This window comes from Chaetodon trifascialis, chromosome 19, assembly GCF_039877785.1.
Source record: "Chaetodon trifascialis isolate fChaTrf1 chromosome 19, fChaTrf1.hap1, whole genome shotgun sequence".
NCBI classification, from domain to species: domain Eukaryota; kingdom Metazoa; phylum Chordata; class Actinopteri; order Chaetodontiformes; family Chaetodontidae; genus Chaetodon; species Chaetodon trifascialis.
Genome location: NC_092074.1, coordinates 10855602 through 10871363, shown reverse-complemented (window position 1 = coordinate 10871363; position 15762 = coordinate 10855602). Strand labels below are relative to the sequence as shown.

At 41.5% G+C, this 15762-nt stretch overlaps 1 protein-coding gene and 1 pseudogene across 1 annotated transcript; one reads left to right on the top strand and one right to left on the bottom strand.

Moving 5' to 3' along the window:
* Window positions 1–710: 710 nt before the first annotated feature.
* On the top strand, window positions 711–8154 carry LOC139348004 (dihydrolipoyllysine-residue succinyltransferase component of 2-oxoglutarate dehydrogenase complex, mitochondrial-like). The gene is made up of 15 exons (XM_070987926.1): window positions 711–850; window positions 3723–3756; window positions 4008–4050; window positions 4172–4236; window positions 4325–4399; window positions 4506–4561; window positions 4665–4773; window positions 5194–5361; window positions 5495–5568; window positions 5666–5763; window positions 5943–6073; window positions 6207–6280; window positions 6376–6459; window positions 6616–6783; window positions 7007–8154. The coding sequence occupies exons 1-15, from the start codon at window positions 788–790 to the stop codon at window positions 7139–7141; spliced, it is 1377 nt and encodes a 458-aa protein (XP_070844027.1). The 5' UTR covers window positions 711–787; the 3' UTR covers window positions 7142–8154.
* Window positions 8155–11525: 3371 nt separating this feature from the next.
* On the bottom strand, window positions 11526–15762 carry LOC139348118 (leucine-rich repeat-containing protein 74A-like; annotated as a pseudogene).

The window sequence follows — 15762 nt, the reverse complement described above, 5'->3', positions numbered from 1 at the left end:
TGTTTAATGTGCCTTCTAAATTTCTCATTTGCATCTTTTTTAGTTTAGCTATACTAGAAAAGATCAAAATTTTCATGCTCAGTTTAAGGCTGAGATGACAAAGTAAAATGTGTTGCCAAGATAATCAGAATCACAGAGTATTAGAAAACCGATCGCTCACCTGTAGCCTGAAGAGGACCCGAAGAGGCTGCAGGTCTGGAGCCTGCGGGAGAAGTGACTCACTTATTTGTACTGGCCCATTCAGAGAGCCGCTCCACAAACCAGGAGGTGTGGTCTAATATCCGACCTACTCCATCCCCACCTGCACATAACAACAAAATAAATGTATTATTTGAACCGAACAACCCACCGTTAACGAACTAAGAGAGGAGTGAATGATGAGTTCCCACTTGCAATTATTTGTAGTTTGTTCTCCTTTTCCAGAAAATTGTGGTTGTTCAGTTGTGAACTTAAAATGAATTGCTACCTATGTATGCCGCTATGTAGGCAATGGTACAATCCTGTTATCTTCAAATTAATGTTTTTTATGGTATCATAAAAAAAAATCCCTTTTATTTCACTAAAAACATGTCATGTGTCAGGTTGTAGATAAGGGTGTTCAGTACGATTTTTATCCAGACCCAGCTCCTGATGTACCCAGAACCCCGTAGCCCCCCCCCCCCCCCCCCCCCCCCCCCCGCCGCAGTGGTTCCTTCCAGTCGGACCACCCCGTCGCCTAGGTGCAGCGAGCTTCCGCACCGCTCTTTCGACTGCTGTCAAATAAGTGATACACCCAGCAGCTAGTGCCATGTTATCGCGCTCCAGATGTGTATACCGGACGTTTGGCCGTTCTCTGTCAGTGGTGAGCCAGGTAGGTTGGGAAAAAATCGGTGAACTGAGCTTGTGTATTAACTCTAAAGCGGGTTCGACTTATAAAAACAGGACCTTGCTAGCTGTTAGCTAGCAATCAACTGTTCCGCAGGGCCTCGCGTGCCAAGGACAGACGGACCCTGACAGCTTCAGAGACCACGAGTGAGCTCAAGTTTGTCAAAGACCTGATAACAGTATCCCGGCAGCTACCTGACGATTGAACAGGGCTTTTGTTTCAAGCTAAACGCCAGACTTAAAAGTTAGCTTTAGTCAGCATTTCATGACATGAGTAGCTAACAAGCTAAAGAACCATAACCTCTGTCCTCTTTCAGCTATATTATTGTCTACTATTTAAAAGTTTTTTTAATAACTGGCATGACGGGAGCAGTCTTTACAGGCTAATTTTAGCTTGTTATGGTGCCTAGGACAGGTCGGAACTTAGGTCTGTGCAGCTGACCTGACAGAAATAGCCTATGTTATGTTCGACATGTATGTCTTCCGAGGGGATAACATGGCTTTGACCTCACAGGTCCAGCTGTCTTGTCAGTACTTCGAACAGGCAATGAAGCTGAAACGCGACGGTACTAACTTGAGTGTCTTGCCAGGTCCGATTTGTACTTCTCAAAACTTCACGGAGTCTGTGGTGCTCGTGTTGCTAAAGTGTTCATGTTTGTTCTTGACATGTACTCGGTTGCCAGTTTATTAGGTATACTTGGCTCAAAGCAATTAAGTCTGAAATAACAGCTCTGCAGTAAAGCCTTCCTTCATGAAGAGTCTGTGTTCAGTTTTTGTAAAGTGTGAGAGTGGTCTTGATCCAGCTTCAGTCATTTTGGTGGCTGCTGTTTGTGGTGCTGTTGAATTGCTTTGCATTTAGAGCTGCAAGGATTACTTGTCAACTGCTGACTTAATTGGCAACTGTTTTAATAATCGATTAATTGGTTTGAGTAATTTAAAAAAAAAACGTTCAATTCTTTACTCCTGTGACAGTAAAATGAATATCTTTGGGTTGTGAACAAAACAAGACATTTGAAAATGTTATCTTTGGCTTTAGGAAACACTGATCAATGGTTTTGTTTTTGTTTTTTTACCATTTTCTGACAATTTATAGGAAAATAATCAACAATGACAATAATCATTAGTTGCAGTCCTAACTGGGTTATCCCAATTGGGATTTCCATAGTTCTGTCTCTCTGTATAAATGCAATTCTCTTTTACAGCACCACAAACTACACCCACCAAAACGTCCATACAGGTGAATCAGCACCTCTGAAAACTCTGAAAATTGTAACCTTCATGAAGGTAGGATTTATAGCACGATAGTTGAGTTTGACTGCATTAGTTGTCGCTAGGCAAACTCAATAAATTGGCAACTGACTGTATGTCTTGGGCTACAGTTAATGGCTGTGTCAATAGTTTGGCTTTGAGGACCTGGAATCGATGAGAGTTCTGCATTTCAGCTTTAAAAACTACATCTGATCAACTGATTGAATAATTGATTCAGCTTTTGACAGAAAGGGTGGTTGTAATATACTGCATTGATTTCTCCTAAGTGTAACCTAATGACCTGCCAACTGAGTATCTGTAATGTCACAAAAGATTTTCTGAAAATTTGTGAAAGAATCCATCAAGAGTTTTGATTAAGGAAATACTTCAAGAGGATCATTTTGAAGAAGTATTTTTGTACTCCTGACCCTTCATAACACATGTCAACAATAGTTGTTCTTGTGAATAAGATGAAACTCAAATGACTTGGTGGCTACATGCCTGCACATGCTTTCATCAACTGCAGATGATTTGGTCAATATCTTGCAACCCCACCCTTCTCTGGCATCCCACATCATTAGATTTAGCTCCGGATTATAACCGAATGCACCAAACAAACATCCATTTTAAAGCAGCCAGCACTAGACCGGCTTCATGACCAAAGGCCCTGCCCTGAAAATACCCACATGAATGACTTCTAAATTACAGCAATGCAGCACAGTTAGATTTACAGCAGCCTGTTTTTTGCTGTTTGAAAATCCAGTAGTGAAAGTTGAAGGGTTGTTTGAATGTTATTTCACATTTAACAGAAGCAAATTATCGTCTCAGCGGGCATTTGTGAAAAGTCAAGCTTTTCAAAGTGTGCTATCCCACACATGATGTTGGTGTCTGCCCGTATACCTAATGCAGCAAGTGGTTCATAAGAAAGTTGGTTCATGGTTGTGTGAGTTATTAAGATGTACTTATTGAGATCAGTCATGTACACAATTAGCTCTTTTATTCATCACATTCAACTAGGATTTCTCGCGAGGAAAGAGTTCAGCCGCGGTGGTAAGCCACTCCTCTCACAGTATGAAAGTGAAAAAGCTGCAAAAATTAATTAGTCAATCAACAGAAAAATTATCTAACTATTTTGATTATCGCTTATATGTTGAAATGTCAGAAATTCTCTGGTGTCAGTTTTGCTTTTTCTGAGATTTTCTGTTTTTCTCTGTTTTATATAATTGAACACTTAATGTCTTTCGGGTTTTGGTCAGATAAAACAACACATATCCCTCTGGGAAATTGCGATTTTTCACTATTTTACTGGCCTTTTATGCAACGAATGATTCCTTGAGAAAATGGTCTGCCAATTAATTGATAATGAGAATAATTTCAGCCCATTTTATGTGATCTAAGTGAAGGTCGTCTTTGTATCAGGTGAGATGCACTAACATCGTTTTTAAAAAGTACGATTAATCTGCTCATTGTTGGTTTTTGATTAATTACTTAATCAATTAATGAAAATCACACTCAGGATTTTTAAAGTTGCCAGTATAAAGGGCTGTGAAAATCACAGGATATGACTAGATACATGTGAAAAGCTGATTTTTTACTTTTTATCCTTTCAGGCCAATAATGTTCCCGTCCGACAAAGTGTGTCAGGTAAGCATGTTTCAGATTAAGTAGATTAAACCCAATAACTGTATTTGTTGGCCTTATCAGTAATATGACGTGTAAGACTGCAGTTTTTATTTTATTGCTCATGAATAAATAAGCTCCAGAGCAGAATCAGATGTGCTTTTTGAACTGCAGCTTTCAGAGAACACTCATGTCTCATGTTCGAGCCTCGGGAGATGAAGTCATTACAGCTTTTGTTGATTTTCTTCTTTTCCTCTTCTCTTTTTCATTGTCAGGCCTCTCTGCCTGCAGCCGGCTAGTTTACAGGAATTCCCAGCCGTAAGTGCTTCCTCCCAGTCTGTGGTTTGTCTTTGAATGCACTTCAGTAAACGCTTCATGTGTAGAAACTCTTCAGACCAATCAGGCATTGTCTAAAATGTTTTTCATTCTTTTCATTTAGATGTGAATTTCCATCATCAGCAACTGTCTTCCACATCAGATACTTCAAGACTTCTGCTGTTCACAGTATGTATTGCAGCGGTTCTCAGCATTATGCACTGACATCAACTCTTCTCAGTGTTTAATTTACGGCAGCTGTTTTGTTTTTGTGCAGGGGATGAGGTCGTCACAGTCAAAACTCCTGCATTCGCAGAATCTGTTACAGAGGGGGATGTGAGGTGGGAGAAAGGTTGGTATAATAAGTCAACCTGTCATCAGTAAAATATTGTCATAATTTCAAAGGTTTCAGTGTCCTGTATTGTATAACTGATGCACTGTTACTGTTTATCTTTTAGCTGTGGGCGACTCAGTCACAGAAGATGAAGTGGTGTGTGAAATTGAGACTGACAAGGTACGAACAAGAATGACCATCAAACTAAAACATCTGTTTCGCTTAAGCAGATGAAGAGTAAATTACTCTAAACTTGTGTGTTTTGTACTGTATTTTTGCACAGACCTCAGTACAGGTCCCTGCTCCAGCAGCTGGGGTCATTGAGGAGCTGCTGGTGCCTGATGGAGGGAAGGTAGAAGGAGGGACGCCCCTCTTCAAACTCCGGAAAGGAGGTGTGCTTAATTGAATCACTGAAAATGAACACATTTCTGAGTTTTATATGCTGGTGTCGGTGAAACTTGAGTTTCAGTTCAGTAATACACAATATAAATTTAGAATAATCTGCTTTAAATGGAAACATCTGATGGGACTTTCAGTGCTTGGTGGTACAGACACAGTTCTGTTAATACTTAACTGAAATGGGTTGGGTTGGGTTGTGGAGCTCAGCCGGTATCTTTTTTTTTTTTTTCACCATGTTTTATTTTTTAAATGACTGCTGTGATTGTGCTCAATATGCTGCTGAGAACCTTGTCTGAATGGATAATTTAAAATGTCATGTATTATGACACCACTGAAACATACTTAGGCAAAGGGTTATTTTGTGAATCATTAGACCGAACTACATTTGTCGTTTTTGACTTCTGTTTCTTCAGCTGCTGCTGCAGCCAAAGCTGCTCCCTCCCCAGCTGCAGCTGAAGCAGAGGCTGCAGCCCCTCCACCACCACCACCACCACCACCACCACCACCACCTCCAGCTTCAGCTCCCACTGCCATGCCTCCAGTGCCCCCAGTGCCAACACAGGCTGCCCAAGCCAAACCTGGTGTGTTTCCTTCTCTCGCATTTATATCTATGTACTGCAGAAAGCATTTACTTATTATTATTGAGCAGTGTGTATATGAGGCCACCAGCACTGGTTTTGGCTCCTGATGTCACGTTCTGTCTTCTTCATCAAGTTTCTGATGTAAAGCCCACTGCTGCAGCTCCAGCACCAGCTCCTCCAACAGCAGGAAGCAGAGGAGAAAACAGGGTAACACATGTGCTAATGACTCATTATGTTTCATTCATGCGTTTTGTTTCTTTATTGTATTAATATTAAAACATTTGTTTGTTCTCCTTCTGTCCAGGTGAAGATGAACCGTATGCGGTTGAGGATTGCCCAGAGGCTAAAGGAGGCTCAGAACACCTGCGCCATGTTGACCACCTTCAACGAGGTGGACATGAGGTGAGCCTTATAGTATTTACATTGATCTAGACGCTTCGTATTACAAGCCTCCATACAACTCCCGATTCACATTTCATGCCAGACGTGAGTCATTTGCACGCCAATGTCACACTGTGATCTTTGAATATATTACATTACAGACATTACAGATTATCTAATGTGTTGACATTTTGCTTCAGCAACATTCAGGAGATGAGGACTCTCCATAAGGATGCTTTCTTAAAGAAGCACAACATCAAACTGGGTTTCATGTCTGCGTTTGTGAAGGCTGCAGCACACGCTCTGACTGACCAGCCTGCTGTCAATGCCGGTACGGTCACGCTGACGTACTTCCACTGTTCTAACTCTCTGTTATGTGGCAGGCACAGCCAAATATTCTTCTTCCTATGTTTGTTTTGTTTTCTTTTTCACAAACATTCTTTCCAAAATGTTTTTAACTGCAGTTATTGATGATACAACCAAAGAGATTGTCTACAGGGATTATGTGGACATCAGTGTCGCTGTTGCAACTCCAAAGGTATGACTTTTGGCTCTATATAACTTTATAAATAGATATATATGTATAAGTGCTGGGTAACACTGAATTAAGCTGAATAACACGTATCTGTTCAGGGACTTGTTGTTCCAGTGATCCGTAATGTTGAGACCATGAACTTCTCTGACATCGAGAAAGCCATTAACGCACTGGGAGAAAAGGTAAAAAGCTTTGTGCCACAGACATGCTAACGTGTGAGATCATGTGGGAAACGATCTGTCTTAGTCATGTTAGACTGCAGTGCAACTTTGAGTAAAACCAGTGTCTATTTACTTTGATGACAAAAACGAGAAAATGCATTGTGTTGTGCACCTCAGGCTCGTAACAATGAGCTCGCTGTTGAAGACATGGATGGAGGCACCTTCACCATCAGCAACGGTGGCGTCTTTGGCTCCATGTTTGGCACACCCATCATCAACCCTCCACAGTCGGCCATCCTGGGCATGCATGGCATCTTTGACCGACCCGTGGCCATCAGTGGCAAGGTGAGAATTGTGTTTTCTTTTTTTTGTTGTCCTTTGATACAGATGGCAAAATTGTCTCTGCACTTCAAAAGAAAAAAATTAACCAAGCTGTAATGAAGTTTCTCTCCTGGGTGGTAATAGTGTTGTTGGTAGAAAAGTCTCTGTCTAATGAGGATCTACTAGTTTTCCAAATCTGATGCACTCAAACACAAGTGAATGATGACGCTGCTTTGTGCTTTGGCAGGTGGAGATCCGGCCCATGATGTACGTGGCGCTGACATACGACCACCGACTCGTCGACGGCAGAGAAGCAGTCACTTTCTTACGCAAGATCAAAGCGGTGGTGGAAGATCCACGGGTGTTGCTTCTGGACATGTGATGTTTCTACCACCACATTACTCTCATTTAAAGAAAGCTCGGCTGCATAAAATGAACTCCACGTCACAAAAAACACGCACAAGACGCACAAAATCGCCTACACAACCACTGTTGTTTCAACCGTTCAACCAGACTGCAGTGGGACATCGAGGTTGTGTTCCTGTATGGAGCTTAAATACTTGGTATTATCTATAGAGAGTAACTTTAAGTATCTGCAATCATAAGAATCTACTTAAAACAGGCCTTAGCTAAATCAAAGCTAAAAGATTGCCATAGTCTACCAATAATTAGTTTCCTACATTTGACTTAAACAAAGTCTCATTTACATTACACGTCTTAAAAACTGGCACATACAGGCTTAAGATGTTGAAGGTAACTCCCGTATGGGTGTGTTATTACACCCGTGTGCTCTCAGATGAAGCAGTAGACAACACTCGCAGCGTCCTTGTCGCCTGTGTGTAATCATGAAACAGAAAGGATTTTCCAGGCACCAGGCTTCATGTCTTTCTCCCCTGCTTGTTAGTTGATGCTCCTGAGCCACTTTTTCCACAGCGGGGCCAAGCGGAGCTCCCTCAGATGAGCTCAAGATGTTTTTACTCTCAACACAGGATTGAAAGAGGAGCTGGTTTGCTGCTTGCCATTGTTACCAGTAACAGATTAGAAAGCAGAATGAGCAACCTGTCTGTCGAGCACACGATTTGGGCGTGATTCAGTTCACTTACATTCCTGCTTCACACTCATCCGTGTCCTGTCTTTTTATGTTCTGTTAAACCTGTCGTGCTGCTGATTCTTTGACCATCAAACTCTAAAGACATTGATCAAACCTATATAACAAACAGTATGTTGTTACTTTATGGGCTGTATGTTGGGAGTAATGTTAAAAATGCACAATTTGGCAGCAGGTTTTTATGTCAAGCTCCAATGTTGGATTTTCTTTGTACTACCCTATATATCAAATGCATCTATTTAAAGAAACAGTTTTAAACATTAAACATCTCAAGAGTTTTATGTACGAAACCTTGTTTTGCACATTTACTTTGCAAATGGTACATACAGACTAATCCATTAATCTGCAACAAATTAGAATTTCAGTTAATGGTCAAACATGGGTAATTTTCTGGCTCCAGCCTCTCAAATGTGAAGTTTTCCTGCTGTAGTTAGTCTTGCATGACCATAAGTTTAATCTCTTTGGGTTTTGAATTGTTGTTCACACGCACAAGACATTTGGAAGCTGCAGCCCAGTGCGACGTGTTCACTGCAGACTGCACATTTCACCTGAGCTCTGATCTGAGCGGACTTTGCCTTTTTGCAAATGGCTCAGAAATATGACGACGGCAAAATAAAAGCACGAGGCTGAGGCAGGGAACGTCTTCACGGTCGATCTTGGCTGAAGCATTTTATCTTGTGCCAAATCCTCTGCTGCAGTTGAATTCAGTGCCAAAGGCTGATCTTCAAAGCCTCATTAGCCAGCCCACCGCTCGCCTCTTGAGAAGCTCTAAATAATGGGATCATCTCTGACAAAGTCTTAAGGGTTGATCGGCCCTTTCTCCCACTTCACAAACACAGGCTCAAGTGTGTGCAGCTGTGTATGATACCCCTTCAGTATTTCTGTTTACTTTAATAATCACGGGGGACAATGGGTCCTAATGTACGTCTTTGTTTCTCTGCCAGCACCTACACAAATGTCTGAACAACACTGTTTGGAGGAAAAACACAGAATTCATTAGGAGAGCACAAAAAACCCAAACATTAGATTACCATGAGAATACTGGAGGTCCTAATGGGCCTGAATACAGCAAACAATGATACAAGGGTTCCTTTAATTTAATTATTTACTTTTATTACCGCTCAAGATTCCATTAGCGCTTTCGAGATCATGCTAATTGGCAGCGTGTGCCAGTGGGTGCATAGATATCTGAAGGGTTTGTTGGCAGGTTTTTGTCTCGTCTTCAAAATTTGGCCAAATCTGTGAATTTCCAATTGGACTGTTCAATAAGATGTGGGTTTTAAGTCTTTGTGTCCATTCAGATGAAAGATGGCCCATTAGAAATTGGCAGCTAGCTGTTTGTTTTCATTAGGCCACATCAGAGAGATAATTTACCTAAATTATTCTGTTATTTTTTCTGTCTTTTAAATAGCTAATTATATCAATGTCATGATATAAAGAACTGAATTCTGATCCAGTTTGGAAAAAGTGTGGTTTGAGTTTAAGGTGGTAATAATGTTAACAACCAAAACTGTTTATTTATATTCTTTAGCCCCACTTTCACTATTATTTAGTACACCCTATGAAGTTTTTTTCAGTATGAAAAGTACTCTTCTATGCAAACACATCACTCATGAATACTGGCGGGGAGACCCGACAGCTTTCCAACAACAAATGGACCAACTCAAAGGCCTAATGGCATATGTAAGATTGTTTTTGTAATATAAATCGAAAAATAACTTTGAAGTATTGACACACTGGCAGAGAGCTACATTTTCATTTTTGATGTGCAAACTTCTCCCAGAGCTTAATGTTCTAATGATTAATCAGACTAATATCATGTGGATGTGATTATAAATCTATCAGCTGTGTGAAGTTTCACAAATGTTAGCATAGTGTCAATCCATTAAGCCATGTGGCTGAAATGGAAATTGGGTTTTTCATATTAAATTTAGCCTTTCAGAGCATGAATCAGAGTTGAGTGAACCTACATGATATCTTCTGATATCAATCGTAGTCAATAACCTGTCAAATGAAAGACCAGAGTCGTTGGGTGTGACCTTAAGTTGGCTTTAAGTTCTTCTTACAGTGTTGTTTTCAATTTTATCAGCTTTCTTGTTAAATTAGCTTGAGTCCAGTAACTCCAGCTCGTTATACAATATTATATGCAATATATTAAGATTGCACAATGAAGTGCAGCCAATGTGCTGACTCACTGCACACACACACACACACACACATAGAAAATGTATAAACATATATTCAAATATTTAAAGTGGAATAGAATTATAATAATTATAAAAACAATAAAATATGCAATAAAATAACACATTATATAAAAGTAGCACTGAAGGAAGAAACAAAAGGGAAACTAAATTATATTTACAAGGTGTATACATACAGACACAAAAAATACACCAAATGTGTACTATCAGTGTGGAGTGTTTTAATCTGTCATGCAAACAGACTGTTACAGTGAGAATGAGGGCAGTGCAAAAGGTATTAGTTTAGCAATGTGCAAAACCACTGGAACAGAAAACAGATGAGAACCTGCTGTAAAATGACTGACATTATATAACCACTATACTATAATTAATTTGTTTTTCTTTGTGTTTTTAGTGTCTTCAAATTGTTTATTTTAAATTAATAAGTTCTGTTTAATTCCACATTGATTTTTAAAGACCATACAGAGTGTTTGAGTCCAGATTTTGTTTTTTGCAACAGAGGCCAGCAGGTCTTTTCATCATTGCAGATTTAGGAAAGAGGAGACAGGCTGCAAAATATCTTGGGACTTCTCTGGCAGCCATTTGCCAACCCTTCAATACAAATTTTAATGATGAGGAGGGAATCGAATGGCTTTGACCACAGCACACCGTCTGGATGATGATGGTCCAGAGAGGAACGCGACGATCGAGAAGAGGCGAGATGGAAGAGTTCGCGTACGGCAACTAGGACGGCTATTACAGCTCCTCAGAGAGTGACGCTGACAGCTCTGACGCTGCAGCTGACGTGGAAGTCAACCATGTCGGTGGTTGACTTCCATGTTGACTGAGAGGTGAGACAGTGCGTCATGTCAGTGGTTGCCGCTTGAGCCACCTGACAGAAACAGACTGCACTGTTTGATATCACACCTTGAGACAATTCATCAGCACACCCTTAATAATCCTCCCCTGCAGGGCCTGAATAAGTAATGCTGCACATGCATATTCATGAGTGTGCTGTTTCCTTTACAGGCCGTTTCATTCAAAGCTAACCAATGTGGCCAAACAACTAGCTTGCATCTGGCCCTATTCTTTCCCTCCTCTCAGGCCTTTGATATGGATGCCAGCTCTCTTTTTCTTCCTCCTCTTGTTCTGTGGTCATACCAGAAGATTATTTTTGGATGGAGAGAATGAGGCGGAGGACCCTGTGGCCCAGCGGCAGACACAGCTGGCAGCGCTCAGGTGGGTGCAGCTGGTTGGTGTCAGAGGTTCAAGTATTCACACTGGACTGAATTGGGGCTGAGTGAAGAACTACAGTGGGAGGAGAGGGGAGGGGGAGTCACTGGGGTCATAGGAAGCTGTCATAATGGTGCACAATACCACTGGGTTTGTGATGTCAGTGCCTCCTCCTTATAAGTATCTATATTTTGCGAAATGCTTGCATATAAAGAATAAAATCAAATAGACTGAACTTTCATTTAAACACGTCTTCTCTGTTTTCCCTGATCCTCGTCGTAATGGTGGTGTCTCTGTGTCTATGACAGCTCAGCAAACTGACTGCAACAAAGAGACACATTCAGGTCTGACATTCAACACAACTTTCTGAAGCTGTTCACAGCTGTTTGGGCTAATCAGCTCATTAATCCACCACAAAATCTTAAGAGAAGAAGAAACAATCATCTGCACGCACTGAAAACTGTGGGTTGGGTTTGAAAGCTTGAGGAAAAACTTGTAAGTGGACCCCAAGTTAAGATTATTTTGTCAAAATACTATTTTCCAATTTCAAGAAATATCACTTTTTCCTGCTTAGCTTTTGTTAAGGTTTTGGTATTATTATGATAACGAGCTGTTATGCTACTAACACACATGCTAATGAGACGCTAATATAACAGTGAACATATGTACTTCAATATAAAGTGTGACCAAAGTTATTTTATGATTGTACTGATGTTTGTGTTTCTTCTTGACATTATAAATAATCATCCTCCACACACCAGCTCACAGTCTAACCTGTAGGTTATGGTGGCTGTGCAGTTCTTGTCAAACTTCTTGATCAACCACTCAAGCTGCTGCTGATCCAGAGGTACGTTAGCTGCCTGCACACATGACAACATAATTCACTCCAATGTGGTAGAGAATATCTTACTTCAGCCCAGTTATGTACATTTCTGACAGATTGTAGCAGCCCGACCTTAACAGCCTTCCTGAAGGCAGAGGTGGTGACCTTCATGGTTCCTTCTTGATCCAAAGCCTGGAAGAAGCCCATGATGCTCTGGTTTCGCTCTTTAAGGAATTTCTATGGTAGAATCCAGATCATATTTAAAATTTTGATTTGATTTTAATAATAACTTTTATTAATTTGTTAATTTATTTATTTTATTTAATTATTTTATACATTCAAAGGTGCGATCTCTTTAGGATACTCTGGCATATTTTTGTAACTTTCATATTTTGTCACTTATCCCCGTCATGAACCGACTGCGTCTCTCAGCAGACTGACCACTACCTGGAAGATGTGGAGGGCAGAAACGTTCCTGGTGACGGAGCTCATGACGCTGTAGCGAACATCCAGAGCAGGACGCCTCTGACGGGCTTCACCCAGCAGCTCCACAAAGTCCTCGCACACAAACACCGTCTGCTCTCATACACACACACACACACACAGGCAGGTTCATAGCATACAGATGGTACTGCAGGCAGATGTGAGCATTACATATACAGACAAGCCTCATATTCACACTTAAGCTCACACACAGAGGTGAAAATAGTTTTTGCTGCACTTACAGAAATATCAATCTCCTTCACTGCTGATTTCATGTTGTTTTGAACTGTTCTGAGCAGCATCAGAGCACCGATGTTTGTCAGGGTGTTGTGGGCCAACTGAATGAAATACACACACAGCATATCTTACATTTAACACAAATTCATCTTCAGTTTCTTACAGTTCAAAAAGCAGCATAAAAAAAATCACTGCTTCATTATTCACCCTTTCACCCGCTCACCTTGAGGACCCGGAGGGTGGCGTTGACAGCCAGGCCCCGGCAGAGCAGCATCACGGCCTCATCGTCTATGTGGTTACTGCTGAGGTCCAACAGCTCGAGCTTGCTGTTTTGTTTCAGCGCTTGACCCAGTGAGTCTGCCTCAACATGGCCAAACCCGTTCCACGAGAGCCAGAGCTGCCTCAGAGTGGTGTTCACCTGAGGAAAAGAAAAGCGTGAGTGACAGGCAGCTACGACAGGAAGCAGACTGTTGAATAGACACTGAAGGCTTTGTTGTGTGAGTCACCTGCAGCCCTGCACTCAAAGCCGCCACACCACGCATACAGAGGTGATTCCAGCTCAGGTTTAGGACTTCGATGCCGACATTTCTGGCTGTGAGAAAGGGGAAACTTTGAAAGGTCACAATTTGTTTGAAACCACAAATTACACATGAAGGTTTTAAAGTCAAACTGGAATGAAAATTCATTTTTTAGCATGCTTGCTTCCACTTTCAAGGTGAAATACAAACTACAATGTCAAGTTATTCACTCATTCATCGTGGCAGCTGTGGCTCAGATCAGTCGTCCATGTATCAGAAGGTCGTCACTTCATCTACAGTCTACATGCTGAAGTGTCTTTTGGCAAGATGGTGAACCCCAAAATGCTCTCGATGGTGTGGCACTGGGTGTGTGTGTGTGTGTGTGTGTGTGTGTGTGTGTGTGTGTGTGTGTGTGTGTGTGTGTGTGTGTGTGTGTGTGTGTGTGTGTGTGTGTGTGTGTGTGTGAATGGTTATTGCTTGTAATGAGCAGGTGGCACCTTGCTACCAGCGTATAAATGTGTGTGTGAATGGGTGAATGCTGGCTCGTGTTGTGAAGTGCTCTGAGCGGTCGGTAAGACTAGAAAAGCGCTTTATAAATACAACTCATTTCCCGTTTATTCATGCAAACTGTCATGTGGAATAACACACCACACTTCTTCTGCAGAAAACTAGAAAATACCGGTTTTTGTCATGAGTATAGAACACGACAAGTGAGTGCTGGTCAGCTGGTCGCACCCAGTCCTCATACAAATTACATGATGAGAGCTGTTCTGTGTAGAGGCTCTTCAGCCTGGAGCGTGCTTCCTGACAACATCAAACAGGTAAAAAAAAAAAGATTCTCCTTCAAGAAGTCACTTCAGCATTAACTCTGTCATCTGTCCTAGATGTTACTGGTCTTCCAGCTGTTTTGGTACCTTTTTTTTATTGTTTTGGTTCTGTTATGGGTCACTGTTGTCAGGTTATTTCAGTTGTTTTCTGATCTTTATGCTTGGCTTTTACTGTTTTTACTTTTACTTAAATTATTTGGTTATAAATTCGAAGGATTTCCTCCTAAAAAAGTCAGAAATAAACCGCCGTACCTAACATTTGACCCAGGTGTTCTCCTGCTGCGTCATACAGCCTGTTGTGACTGAGGTCCAGCTCTTTGAGCACATAGTCACCCTGAGAAGAAAGAAAAAGTTGAGCCGACGCTTCATTGCAAATTTAGACGCAACAGTGTCTGTTTAGGAGCTTGAATGCTCTTTTGCCACGATGGATTCAACAGTCAATACTTTGTGCTCACCTTTAAAGCATCAGCAATGTCTTTAGCAGCAGAATCATCGAATTCATTTCCTGCAGGAAGGGAGGGAAATTCATTTCGCTATTCATTCTTCTAATTTCAGCTGTATTCCAGCGATGCACAGAGGTGCATCAAAAACATCTCGCACAGGTGAAAGATGTAGTTGATCACCTGAGAGTTTGATGGATTTGATGTCGCTGTTTTCTAACAGCATTTTGGAGATGATGACTGCTCCTTCTCGGTGCAGCTGGTTGTTGGAAAGATTCTGAAATAAAGAAATTCAGCCGTTACTGAGATGAAAAGGCATCAGCGTGTTCTGAACAGTATACTGTTTTTGGAATTCAGAGCAGCTGAGAATCACAGTGTACCAATGCAAATACCACGCAGGGATTTCACAACTGAACATTTCAGAATAGTTACTAGACTCTGTATGCTGCTGTTTGTTTGAAGCATCTCCATCAGGTAGCGCGTCCCTTCAGCCCGAAGCGCGTTGTCTTCCAGCTCGAGGTTGGTTACAACACTGTCATTCTAAAAGAAATTACTTGGATGAATGAATGAAATCCTGATCATTTGAGAACTAAATGTCAGGCCATCTAGAAGCTTATTTATTTAAAAAAAATGCTTGTTGGAATTCTTTCATTAAACTACTTTTTCATGAATATCTCATTGAAGGGACTGAAGGCCCCTACTTGCAGAGCCATGGCCAAAGCTTTGGCCCCCAGAGGTCCCACTCCATAGTGGTTCAGGTTGAGACTGGCTTCACTCAAGTTGCGGAGGAAGGAGAAAATGGGAGTGGCCCCTGTCTGCTGACAGGCCTGCAGATACCGCTCTGCAAGGGAAGGATGCTGTCTCTGCTTGGTGGCATCTGAAATGAAGTGGGACAAGCCAGAAGAGAAGGAGGAAGAGGTGAGGGGAGTAAAGAGTGCAAATTCATTATTACTGATCTGTTTTAGCCGCCGTAACCTACTGCCTGCTTCCAGGTCAGTGTCCCACTGATCATCACCTCCGTCACCCTCTTCGCCTTCAGTTGGCCGGACCTTCATCTGATCTGGGTTTCCTGTGGGCATCACTGACTGATCAGGCTGCTGCTCTTCCTCACTGAGCTGGAGAACGACCCTGTTCTGCTCACAATGATCCAT

Coding starts and splice junctions, on each gene's coding strand:
- LOC139348004 (XM_070987926.1), top strand. CDS start 788: ATGTTATCGCGCTCCAGATGTGTATACCGGACGTTTGGCCGTTCTCTG. Junction 4,237..4,324: donor CAAGACTTCTGCTGTTCACA/GTATGTATTGCA, acceptor GTTTTTGTGCAG/GGGATGAGGTCGTCACAGTC. Junction 5,764..5,942: donor TTCAACGAGGTGGACATGAG/GTGAGCCTTATA, acceptor ATTTTGCTTCAG/CAACATTCAGGAGATGAGGA.